This window comes from Rousettus aegyptiacus, unplaced genomic scaffold (assembly GCF_014176215.1).
Source record: "Rousettus aegyptiacus isolate mRouAeg1 unplaced genomic scaffold, mRouAeg1.p scaffold_m13_p_5, whole genome shotgun sequence".
NCBI lineage: Eukaryota > Metazoa > Chordata > Mammalia > Chiroptera > Pteropodidae > Rousettus > Rousettus aegyptiacus.
Window position 1 is genome coordinate 89,480,587 of NW_023416308.1, and position 13,336 is coordinate 89,493,922.

General features: G+C 36.9%; 1 protein-coding gene across 1 annotated transcript in view; it reads right to left on the reverse strand.

Annotated features, from left to right (window-relative positions):
- Positions 1–12,765, reverse strand: part of TSG101 (tumor susceptibility 101) — a 32,098-nt gene extending 19,333 nt beyond the window's left edge. The window contains exons 1-4 of the mRNA XM_016134336.2: positions 12,587–12,765; positions 6,810–6,894; positions 4,839–4,904; positions 2,533–2,696 (exon numbers count right to left, since the gene is read on the reverse strand). Of these exons, the coding sequence (XP_015989822.1) occupies positions 2,533–2,696; positions 4,839–4,904; positions 6,810–6,894; positions 12,587–12,628 (357 nt within the window). The 5' untranslated portion in view covers positions 12,629–12,765. The remainder of the gene's footprint in view (positions 1–2,532; positions 2,697–4,838; positions 4,905–6,809; positions 6,895–12,586) is intronic.
- Between the last annotated feature and the right edge of the window lie 571 nt (positions 12,766–13,336).

Consider the following 13,336-nt stretch of genomic DNA (forward strand, 5'->3'; position numbering starts at 1 on the left):
AATCAATAGACCACAAATTTAAGACAAACTATGCTTGGCAAAGCTATTCAAACTGGCTTACTTGATGGTTCCATTTTCACACCTTAATATAGTTTGTGTATTTCTCATCTCATATACTTCATTTATGAGTTTATCAGGTTCTGAAGGATTACTCAGTTATCTCGATCAGATAATTATCATAACTTCTCTTCTCCTGGTAGAAGAGTTCACTAGCAGTTTTCAAGTTTCCAAAGCACCAAACTCTTCTTATTCGTTCAATTTGTCCCAACTTAATAACATTTCAGAAAGCTTCTGTAAAAACTTGCGAAGTCTCACTATCCTAAAACTTTTTTTAGTTAGTGAATTTACATGCTGAGACTGTGGGTAAGCATGTTCGATATCTGTGTAGCACCAAGAAGTGTGGGCTGGAGATCATGGCCAGTATGGGCTGGAGATCATGGCCAGTATGGGGGCGTAGTTATTGAGACTACACATTTTTATCTTGTTGATTATTTACTCCAATAAACCCTTCAAATTAAATCATAATCTCATGCATTTTAAATTGATATATACCCTACCCTTATCTAAAAATCTAAAATGACTCTTAACTAGATCTTTTTCTGGGTTCTTTATTATGTTCCACTTATCTGTTTGAATATTCCTATGAGAATTCCATACTATCTTAATTACTAGTTTCATAATACATTTTGATATCTGTAGGGTAAGTTCCTTCCACCTTATTCTTCTTGAAGAATGTCTTGACTATCCCCGATCTTTTGCATTTCCACATCTAGCTTATCAAGTTCGTAAAATTAACATACAGAAAGAAACAAAAGTTCCTGTTAGGATATAGATTTGAACAGAATCAACATTTTTATAATATGAATAAGGAGAGAGAGCTCCTTTGACTTAAGTCTTCTTTAATGTCCTTTAATTAAATTTAATTTTTTTTTCCAGAATGGACTTTTACATCTTTTTTAACGCTTATTCCTAGGTCAACAGCACTAAAAAAATGTAAACCATTCATTTACCAGTTCATTAATTCTCTATTCTGAATGAGTCCAATCTGCTAGTAAACCCATCCACAGAGTTCTGAATTTCTATTATTCTATTTTTTCAGTTCTAAAATTTCCACTTGGTTAATTTTTAATATAGAAGCTCTATACATTACCTTCTTCCAGCAGGGGTTCGCCCTATTCTATTGCAGGCAAATACTTTGAAAGCGACTATAATATAAAAAGGGACTGAGTTCATTCAAGGCTGAGTTTTGTAAGGCTTATCACACCCGACTTCCCACTTTTGAGGTGTGTTCCTCTAGTGGCTTCAACTAAGAGCCTAGGGTGTTTACTTATGCCCCTCTTCTTTGAGACGGAGGCTGCTGAGAACTTGGCTGTGTTTTTCAGAGGTTTTCTGTTCAGCTTTTTAGGATCCTGTCTTTGAAGTTTAGGAATTCAGCATATCTCCTGAGGAGAAAACTCAGATTATCTGGTTTACTTCTTTGTAGCTTCCTTTTCTCCCAAATCTTGGCTCCTGAAGTTCTGGATGCATTGGCAGACAGAACAGCAACTGTTGTTTTTTCAGCCCTGTGAATCTGCTAGAAACTCTGCAGGTATCTTTGCCTCTTAGCTAAAGCCCTCTGCTCAGGTTTTCAGCTTCTTACCCTGTACCAAGAATCAGTAAATACTCTTAGGGAAAACTCGCAGAATGTCTGCTCATCTCTTGCAGTTCCCTTTGCTAGAGGACATTGGACCCTCAAGTCCTGATTGCCTCAATAGCTCCCCAAAGCCTTCCCCAGATGTCATTTGTACTTTGGCTTTTCTAGTTATTTTAATAGGAACAATGTTCTTCCAGAGCTTTAACCATCAGAGGCAGAAACACAAACTTTCTACTACTACTGTTTCTTGATAGGAACATTGGGTAATGAGATTCAAACAGTTTTACAAATATATAGCACCAGTATATTTTTTAAATGAACTTCCCACTACATGAATTCAATCTATTCAAGGTTCAACTCAAGCAAATAAAAGTGACTATGAGTATTCTGTAAATTACCAACCTCTATACAAATATAAGGTATACAGTCACATGCCACTTAACAATGGGGATCCACTGAGAAATGTGTTAGGTGATTTCATCACTGTGTAAACATCATAGAATACACTTACACAAACCTTGATGGTATAGCTTATTATAACTGTTACACTTTTATGCGACTAGCAGCACAGGTTTGTTTATACCAGTATCACCATGTAATGCGTGCACTACAATATTAGATGGCTAAGACATCACTAGGTGACAGGAATTTTTCAGCTCCATTATAATCTTACGGTACCACCATCGTATATGTAGTCTGTCGTTGGCCAAAATGTTGTCACATGGTGCACAACTGTATTTGTTTTGGAGAGTCTTTTCTGATTACCCAGCTCAGTAATTAGTGATCTCATATGAACTTATCTCTTCCTTGGAATCCTCTTTGAGTGTTAACAGGAAGTAGGTGCCAGTGAGGAAAATATATAAAATACAACAAATATACAGAACGCTGTTAATACTTACGTGTTTCCATTCATGTAGATAAGGAAGATATATCTTCCCATTTGCATCAACATGCTTTCCTGTTTTAATAGTCATTGAACTAGTAGGCTTAACAAAACAGATAGGGGGATTATATGGATATGTGTCCAGCAGCCACAGGCATATTGGAATATTATAGATATTACCTGAGAGAGAAAGATAAACTTTAGTTACTCTATTTTTATTATTTTTCAATAATGGCTTGGTAGGTAAGCAAGAGAGCAACAACTAAGCAACACTTTAAAAAGTCAAAACAAATATTTTAATGTTTCAAAGTTCTGTTTAAGATCAGTTTCTCAAATTTTCAGTCTGTAAAATATGAACTAATTAAGGAGCTAATTGATTACTTCTCTGCCAGCATGTGCTTTGTGCTGGAAAAGCATTCTTTACAAATATATCTTTCAACTCAATCCATTCTTTGCTACTTGACCCTTGTCATTTCAGTTAATAGGTTCACTGGGAAGGGGTACAGAAAGAAGACCATGGATTATGGTATGCTATCATAAAGTGATATAATTTCCTTGCCAAAGCTATCTGTCAAACATGCTGACTGGTGGATACAGCTTGACCAATGCATACGACATTTTCACTGGTAGTTATTCAATCAATGATGTCATCTTCTTCGCTCTGCTTTATGTAATAGAATCTCTCTCAGTTGAGAAATTTGACCATATATAGTTGAGTTGAACAATGTTTCAAAGCATCCAATAGAGCTAATATATTGAACATAAATCATAGCCTTGTCTTACTGAGCTCAAAGCCAATGTCCAAGTAACCATATGAATCACCTAAAATAATTCAGATAGTTTTCCTCTAAGAAACAGTTTCACTTCATATAAATATACACACATAAATTTCACTTAGAGAAATTAAACGGTTGTGGGACTTTGGATTTATTTTTCACTCCAAAGTACTTCTATAGCGAAAAAAGAACTCCAAGAGAATATATCCTAATACATAAAATGTAAGTCTTTTTCCTCCACCCAGAATTCTTTGCTTTGTGAAAATAAAGAATTCTCCAGAATTACTTAGGCTTAAGAACTATGCCATATAAAAAATGGTTAGGGAACACAGAAGGATTCAGATAAAATTTATATATACATCATATAGCATACGAGCTAAATGTCTTTATTTTTACCATAGTTTCCTGCCTCTCTTTTTCCCTCATATACCTATTCCCTCACCAGAGTTTATTTCCTGAAGGCAAAGGCAAAGTTGGTAATCCTAAATTTTATTCCACCTTTCCTAATTTTATCATACTTGCATTATAGAATGTTGATGCTCAAGTGTTTTTTCTCTCTACCTGGAATGTTCATTGTTATGGCTGACTCATCCTTTAATGCCAAGTTCAAACATTGTTTCCTCCATTATCTTTCCACATGGTCTTTTTCTCTAATTTCGCAGCACCTTCATATTTTATTATTTTATAGCAGTTATGGAATATTGTAAATGTCTATTTATTCTGTTTCCCGTCTTTGTGTAAGTTCTTCCAGAAAAGGTACATCCTTTATTTACCTTTGTATCTGTAACCCTTATCCCTTATACCTCACACATCGCAGGTACTATATAAAATTAATGGGTAAGTTACAGAGACACAGGTCTAGTGAGTTACAAGGAACAATTCACAAGTAGAGCTGCCCAAACACAGAACAGTCATTTATAAAATTGAATGTTCTTTTATAGCTGTAAGTATTACAGCAGAGGGTGGCTGACTGGCTAAGAGGAATTTAATTATCCATCATCAGCATTATTACCAACATTACAACCATAAATAATAGCTACTTTTGATATTTATTATACAACAAATTCTGTGCTAAGTCCTTTATACAGATTATCATAATGAATTCTTTTTTGAGTCAGGTCCTATTATTTAAATGTTCTACATGTCCATTGTCACAAACCTTACTGTGGCCTAACTTTAAAGCTTCTACCTTAGTCACAATACTACACAGCTTTCCATTGTCAGAAAACTCTACATGGGGTAGGAGACTGAACTAAGCAGCATCTAAGATTGCTTTCTAGTTCTAAGATGCTCTGATTCTGTGAAACATCAAACTCTTCCAGCATGATGAGGCACTTACAGATGTATCTTGGTAAAAAAGGGGAAAAAAACCCTGAAAATATTAGGCGCTGTTGCCAAATGAAGTTCAATTACAACAGAAGTTAAAATCTCTACATCGTGAAAATCATGAGAAAATTGGTTTAATTTACTTATAACTCTTTGGCAACATTATTATGTAAATCAAAATGCATCTATACTGGAAGCATAAGTTATGTAAGACACTCACCTCTATAAGGCACAGGAATTGTTCCAGTGAGGTTCATTAGTTCCTTAGAACTGCCATCATTAAAAACTGAAAGGAAAAAAAACAGTGATGTAATCATGATCATTTTCATAGATGCTCCCCATATGAGAAATTTTTTTCAGAAGTGCTGGTTATTACCCTTGAAAGTAGCTAACTTGTTAATGTATCATCCATTTTGTCAAATAACAAGGATCCTTTGTTGATTCGCTTAATAGGATTAGCTTTAGAATGAGTAAAATGAGTAGAATGAGTAAAAATGCTTTGAATTACTTGGAAAAATAGATGTGAGTGCTACAAACTCAGTAAATATGAGCTCTGTATCTCCAAATAACATAATAAAATTACTTAAAAATCACTATCAACTAATACCATACTAAATGTTAATCTGGTATCATAAAATTTTAGATTCCCCATGTTTATCCCATCATCCATGATCCCAATGTAGTAATAAAAAGAAAAAAAGTTATCACAAATACAGACATCTATTAATATGAGTATTTCTCATATCACAGAAGCTTTTCTATCTATAATTGATTGATTAATTAGGGCACATAATCTGTATTACGAGGACTGCTATTATTTGTAATGATTTGGAATTAACACCGTAATACCTGAGGAAAAAGCTGTAATATGCAGTACAAGCACATAATACTGCTGATCTCAGTTCTTTTACTTACTACTGACAATTATAAGCTGTGCTGTAATTTATTTTGATTTTGTGGCTTTTTAAAAAAATACCTTATTTAAATTTATGGCTTTATTTACTATAAAAACATGTTGATAACAATGGTTTAGACATGGTCTGGCCATATAAAGCTATTTAAGATATGTTCAATGATTTTGGAATCTGTCAGTTTTGATCAACATACTTATTCTTTTAGCATGAAGTAAAAAACTATATACTTACTGTAAAATTCACTCCCCCCCCCCATTTTTAAATTAACTCTAATTTTGGTAATCTGAGGTTTTTGAGACATGAGGGAGAATTGTGCCCTAGGTTTGAAAAAGAACTTCAGGTTCATGTCTTTGTTGTTTAGGAATCTTAGACTGTCCTTCTGCTGCCTCCCACCTCTTGTCACTAGGCTGGCCAGGCTCTAATGTTTTCAAAGTCCTAGGGGTGAGTGGAGTTTAGAGTGAGAGTCTCAGCTTCAAAATTCCACTCCCTGCCCTCAGTGTCAAGGGCCTCATAATGGACAGGAGCCTTTATCCTTGGCACATAGGTATGGGGACAAAAAGACTATTAAAAAAAAAAACTTTAGGTACTGTCACTTCTTACTTAAATCTCAACTTTAGTTTGTCTCAATAATGAAACTGTCACCTACATATTCTACAGAATTAAGGATCATATTTAAAAAATGTTTTCTTCATCTATGAAAGGAATAGTCCGGAATATAGTTTTGCTAAATGTCTTCCTAAGACTATAAAGAGATGCTCTGGGTGGAGGTGGGGGTGAGGCACAGAAGGGTTTCAGTAGGATACCCTGTACAATATATTCTCTGCCCTCTTGGTGAGGTTTAGCACATTAGCATGTTAAAGGCTCTGAGAAACATGGCTGCCAACAAACCCATTTAATTTTGTTTATTCTATAACTGCTCAGACCACCACAGAATCCCCACTATTCGCCCCATTCTCGCCCCCACTTTGCAACATTCTTCACAATTCTGGATAATACTTTGTGAAATGAGGGACTGAACTATCTTTAACATCTCCTTTAGGTCTAAAAGTGCAGAGCACTATATTGAGTGTTTTTTTTTTTTAAACTTAAAATAACTAAACAAATATATGATGTTATTCTTAGATCCTAATAATTTTCTATTCGTCCAACACTCTTATTAGGTGGAGGTTTAATCCTACAATGGAAAAATCAACAAACTTAAGAGAAAATGGGAAACTTACAATCATTAACAAAATGATTGTACAAAAAGTACAGTAATTGATATTATGTAAACTCACCATATGAATCCAATACAGGTTTGAGATCTTTGTATAATGTAATAACATTGACAGTTTCACGTACAGTTAGGTCTCTGTATTTGTACTGAAAAACAAAATCATACATGAATTTAGTTTAAAGACAATGCACATATTTTACTCCTAGGTTAATTTTCTTTAAAATCTTATTTTCTTAATAATTCTTCTTAAAAGTTTAACAGTTCTCACTAATCGTTCACATTAATTAAAGCCTAAAAGAACCTCAATAGCTTTCTCCCTTGCCACCTATTCAAACCCTTTACTCCCGCTCTATTTTAGCTCTTCTTCCATCTTAAAGGGCTCTCCGCCAAATGAAATCTTAATTATTCTCAAAAACCTAGCTTACATCTCTCTCCCTCTTAATGAATCCTTTCCCAGAATTCCCTTTAGCCCAGGGGTCCCCAACCCCTAGGCTGCGGCCCAATACTGGTCCCTGGCCTGTTAGGAACCAGGCCCCACAGCAGGAGGTGAGCAACAGGAGAGTGAGCAAAGCTTCATCTGTATTTGCAACCAATCCCAACACCAGCATCACCACCTCAGCTCCACTTCAGATCATTAGCCATTAGATTCTCATAGGAGCAGTGGTTCCTGGTGCCAAAAAGGTTGAGGACTGCTGCTTTAGCCTATAGTGATCTCTTCTTTTCCTTCAAACTCCAGCATTTATTGTTAAAACCAACTATTTTGCTGTATTGTATTTTCACATTTCCACCTTGTACCACTCCACTCTAGAAAACTAGGAACCTGGCTTACATACTCTTGTTAGATTAGGAGATCAGGAGATGCGGCCCCCCATTTGATCACAGAACTTGAAGCTCACTAGTTGACAAGCTTCGTCCATGCACACAAAGCTTTCTATCAGCTTTTAGTACTTCTTTCTTAAAAAGCAGTCAGCTATTCCAAAAACAAAGACTCCAAGAAGCATGTCAGAGACCAAAACAAACAGAAAAGAAACTAAGAAGTAACAGAAATAATGCTAGAAGAAAATTTCAAGAAGAATTAGTATTAATAACTTCAAAGAAAGAAGAAATAACATTGTATCCAAGAAACAAGAATATGTAATGAAGAAAGGACTCTTGGACATAAAAAATGTGAGTAGAAACAAAACATTCATTAGAAGGATTTGAATATAAAGTCAAAGAAATCGCAGACTCTAGTGTAAAGAGTGATAGACAATAAGAAAGAAAATACAAGAAAAATTAGGGAATAAATCCAGGTTTACCCAAAGGCATCTCTTCAGAATTTCTCGCCCTCTTTTGTCTTGAAGTACCAATTTTCCCATACCAGAACTATTAGTACACAAACATATTATTTCTCCTATCTTAATCACACACACGTTCCTAACCTTCTTTCCCCCTCTAGCTACAACCATATTTCTTTCAGTTCCTCTCCAGAGCAAAAATCTCCTGCAAGGAGCTGCCTACCTTTGCTGTCTTCGCTCTGTTTCCATTCTCTTTTTAAACCTTTTTAGTATGGAACATTTGAAACACCCCCAAAAGTAGACAGAATAATATAATGAGCCCCTGACTTCTACACCCAGCTTCAACAATAATTAACTCACAGCCAATCTCATTTAATCTATAATTGCATTAATCTTTCTTTCCTCCTGTATTATTCAGGAACAAATCATAACATTATATCCTATCACTCATAAATATTTTAGTATGTATCTTTAAAAGAACTTAAAAAAACCCCGAAAATCCTATTATCACACTAGAATAATCACCATTTCCTTAATGGCATCAAAAATGCACTTTTTTTAAAGTTTGTTTGAATCGAGATTCAAATAAAGTCCTCACATTGCAATTTGTTAAAATGTCTTTTAGGTCTCTTTTAATCTATAGTTCCTCTTTTTTATCCCTCTTTTTTGGTAACAGCTTTATTGAGGTATAATTCACAAATTTAAAGTGAATTATATAAAGTTCAATGGTTTTCAGAGTTGTGCAACTACCACCAGTCAATTTTAGAACATTTTCATCACTCCCGAAAGTAACTGGTACCCTTTAGCAATTACCCCCATTCCACCTGCGCCATTCACTCTAGACAACTACCAGTCAACACTGTTTCTATCGATTTGCCTATTTTGGACATTTCATACAAATGGAATAATATACTATGTGGTCATTTATGACTAGCTTCTTTCACTTAGCATGTTTTCAAGGTACATCCATGTTCTGTCATGTATTAGTACTTTATTTCTTTTATGGCTAAATAATATGCCATTATTATTAAATACATCACATTTTATATATCTACTCATCAGTTGATGGCCCATTTCTATTTTTACTCCTTGGAATTTGCTGATGAAATCAGTTGTCCTATAGAGGATCTCATGGTTTGGATCTTGCTAACTATACTGCCTTGATGTAGTTTAATATACATGCTCTTATGTCCTCTGTATTTCCTACGAATTAGAAGTTGGATCTAGAAATTATGATCTTTTTCATGACTTTTTCCTAAATTTCACTTTTATTTTCTTCCTCCCTCTCCTTCCCTGCCCACCCCCCACCTCCCCACACAAACACCTCTCTACGGTAGCTGCTTCTATCTCTTTGCTGGTTCTTTCTATATGCCTAACCTCTTAATGTTATTGAGCTCCAGGGCTGTCCTTGGTCTTCTTCTCTACCTAAACTCAGTCCTTTGGTGATCTCCCTCAAGGCTTTAAATATCATTTACATGCTCATAACTCCGAAATTTAAAAATTTAATACGAACCCATTTCCTGAACTCCAAATATATCTATCCAATTGTCAATTTGATATCTCCGCTGGGATATCTAATGACTATCAAATTTAATATGATCAAAATTGAACTCCTTATCTTCCCCCCGAATCCACTACTCCTACAGTCTTTCATTTCTATATCCTTCCAGCTGCTCACAACCAAAACCTTGAAATTATCCTTGATGCCTCTATTTCACATCCACAGTGACAATCCCGTTAGCTCTACTTTCAAAATTCAAGACTCTGATCACTTCTTACTACCACCATATCTACAATCCTGGTCTATACTACTATTACCTCTTACCTGGGTTATTCCGACAGCCTGTTTATAGGTGTCTCTGGCTTCCCTTGTAACCTCCTACAGCCTAGTCTCCCCATCATACTCCAAGTAAATGCCAAAGTCCTTACAAAGGCCTGCAAGACCCTCTAAAGTCTCCCCGACATTTTTTTTTTTACCACTACTTTCCTTCTTCCTCACTCCAGTCCAGCCACCTTAGCCTCCTTGGTTGTTCCTCTTTCATGCATGACCACTTTCTGTTTCAAAGCCCTTTTGACTTGTTTTTCCTTCTTCCTGGAATGTTTTTACTCTGGATTGTTTTAGTTCGTTTCCTCATCTCTTTCATATCTCTGCTCATATAAATCTTCTCATATAGGACTTCCTTTACTATTTTATAAAATTGCAACCCATCTCGTCTTCACCCACAAGCACTCTTCTATTTCCCTTTCCTGCTTCCGTTTTCCCCAAAACATGCATCACCTTCCAAAATATTATTTAATGTATTTATTGGGTTATTTATTGCCTTCTATGAGAATTTAAGTTCCAGACATGTAGAGTTTTTTGTCTGTTGACTGTTGTATTCCTAGAACCTAGAACAGTGTGAGGTGCATAGCAATCTTTAATGTTGTCAACTCTCTTCTAGCTATTCAGTAATGACTCAACCTCTCAAGAAGCTGTAAATACACTATGTAAGATACAGGTAGTTGCCTATATGAAAAACCTAAAGTAGAAAGCTATTTGTGTAAAAGCAGGATGGACTAATGGTATAAATATACCTCTGTAAATTGCTAAAATCATGGCAGAGAAGAGTGTTAACTAAAAGTTATATTTAAGTTGGGAGTTAAGATAATGCTCGAAGGAAAAAATAATCTGTAATAATATATAAAAATGTTGTATGAAAATTATACCTCAACATAAAATACAATAAAAAGACATAAGTCAAGGCAGGGGCCCAAAGTACCATGATGGGTGTGGAGGTCCCACAATCGAATAAAGAGTAAAGACCATCACTCGAGCAATGTGTCCAGGGGCCTGGCTAACAATTCCCACATTGAACTGAAAGGATAACACCTGAAGCAAGCAGGAGGAATTCCACAAATTGCTTCTACTATCCTACTTACTAGTCCCACCCTTCTATTTATAACCTGTACAGAAAAAGATACTGATACTCAGAATTGACATTATTACTTTTAGGAGACTCAGTTTTTCAGATATTGGGCCAAGAATCAAACAATAGGTAGAACGCCCTCTCCTACCTCTTCCCTATACCTGTTCTTTTTTTTTTTTTTTTTTTTTTGGTTCTTAGGGTAAAAAGAGGTTGGAGGAAGCTTAGTAATTACAGTTTTTAAAATTAAAAACAAATATTTGAATATTCTTGCCTTTATATATGAGTATTTACATACTAAGGAATAAACCTTAAAACTATGCTATTAATTTAAATATCAAAAATGGCATGGAACAAATATTTAGTTTTATAGTTTGTAAAATAATGTAGTATTAAAGAAGTGACATATAACTGTTACAACATAGATGTGAGCCAACAATCTTCTAGGGCTCCCCAAAACTTCCTCTACAATTAAGTATAACTACTTCATTAAAAACAACAACAACAACAACAACAACAACAAAACATCAAGAAAGTCTACAAGACAGTAGACGACCAGGAAAGAAGCTTGATTTTGAAAACAGGCACTATCTCTTTAGAGGTTATTTGCTCTTCAACCAAATACTATGGGGATGATTTTTACTAGGAAAAAGCAATTTTTTTTTCCAAAGAAATAAGCTTATACATAAGTGTTTTTGTAAAACTGAAATGGTTTAAAACTACTTCGATTTCTACAATTCCTGCTTTGACAAACACATCCAAAGCTAATCCGCTGAATAAAATTCAACCACTTCACATGTATCTTATTGCAATTATGTTTGGTAAATTGAAAAAAACTCCAAAACCAAAAAATCAAGTTTCCTCAGGTATCAGGTGCCACATTTGAAGTAAATATCAAAATTCAGACTTAAAATATTTTTCTGCTTTTTAAAAAATGAATAAAATACACCGGTCTCGAATTGTGAAGATTATAAAGTTTGAAGTTCAATGCAAATAAATTCGAGTTATAAGAAGCATACAATTAAAGATATTTACTCTTAGCAAATCAAAGTCCCTGAAATGGTAATGGAATTCTATTTATTTCACTTGAGGTAGTGAGGTATTGGTATTTTGACTTCTCTGGACGTTTTTACTCATAAACGAGCCTATTCAACCAAGTTACTCATCTCCCGCGGGGTAGGGTACTGAGCTATGTGAGGAATACAAAACTGAAAAGGATACAATCTCTGGGGGCCGGCAGGGAAGGGCGAAGACCGACGGATCCGTAGAGTAGGACAAAGCGTAGGGGAGGACGGCTCCACAACGAGAATTAAGTACAACCTCCCTCCGTGTGTTTATAAAAACTAAAATGAAAACTATACTGCCTCTCGGACTGCTCCAAACTCAACACGAAGAGAGGGCGGGCGGCAGGTGGCAGGCGGCCTCCGCTCCGCGCCTTTGTTGACTGTCACCGCCCCCCACCTTCCCTGGCACTGTATCGGGATACCGGCACAAGGCGACAGGCGTCTTTGGGCTGGGGGGCCGCAAAGACTCTGGAGGATGGGACTGGGGCTTCCGGCCCGCGCGGGAGGCTCGCTGAGATGCGTCCCGCCAGGCCCAGCCGGGCGCAGAAGGGTGCGGTGGGTGCGCGCCGGGTGGCGAGCGCGTCGCGGCCTCACCTTGGACACCATTTTCTTGAGCTGGCTCTCCGACACCGCCATGGCGGCCACCTCGCGGCTCCCGTCCCCGTAGGCAGAGGGTCAGCCGCTCCGGGGCCGCCCCAGGCCGCCCCACACAATCGCAAACCGAGCAGCCAGCCCCCCACCCCCCCGTCTCTAACAACAGGAAGTCGGCCGCCACGACGGCCCTTCCGCTTCCTTCACGTCACTTCCGAAGTAAGCACTTAGGTTGGGCGTGGGGCTCCCATCAACCCGCTGCTCAGGTGAGGTTCCGCAGGCCAGGTCGGTTACCAGAGATGAGGGTAAACCTGTTCAGAGATCGACAGGTGTTTCACAGTTGCCTTTAGGGGAGCAGTTGCAGGGAGGGAAAGTCTTGCCAGTGAGCTTTAATGACTGATTCATCAAGAGGGTGGGCACTGGACTAGGTAGGAGTCAGAAACCTGGTTACTGACGTCCTTGTGATAATAGCGGGCAAGTGCTCTAATAGCTCCGGCTGAAGTTTTTCCAACTCTTAAGATGAGAGGCTTGCCTTAGATGATGCCTTGATCATCAGGCTTAGTTTTAAGCTTTAAAGTTCTTCACACTGCATTAACAAGGGCAAAGTGCAGAGCCCTCGTTTCGCAGGAAGCCTGGAAGTAATTTCTTCTCCAGGAACCAATTCTAACTCTGTGCCCGGGCATAGATGGTAATACAGGCTGCATTCCACCTTGCATTGCACTACATTTGTGTACTACCTTTACTAAACTTATT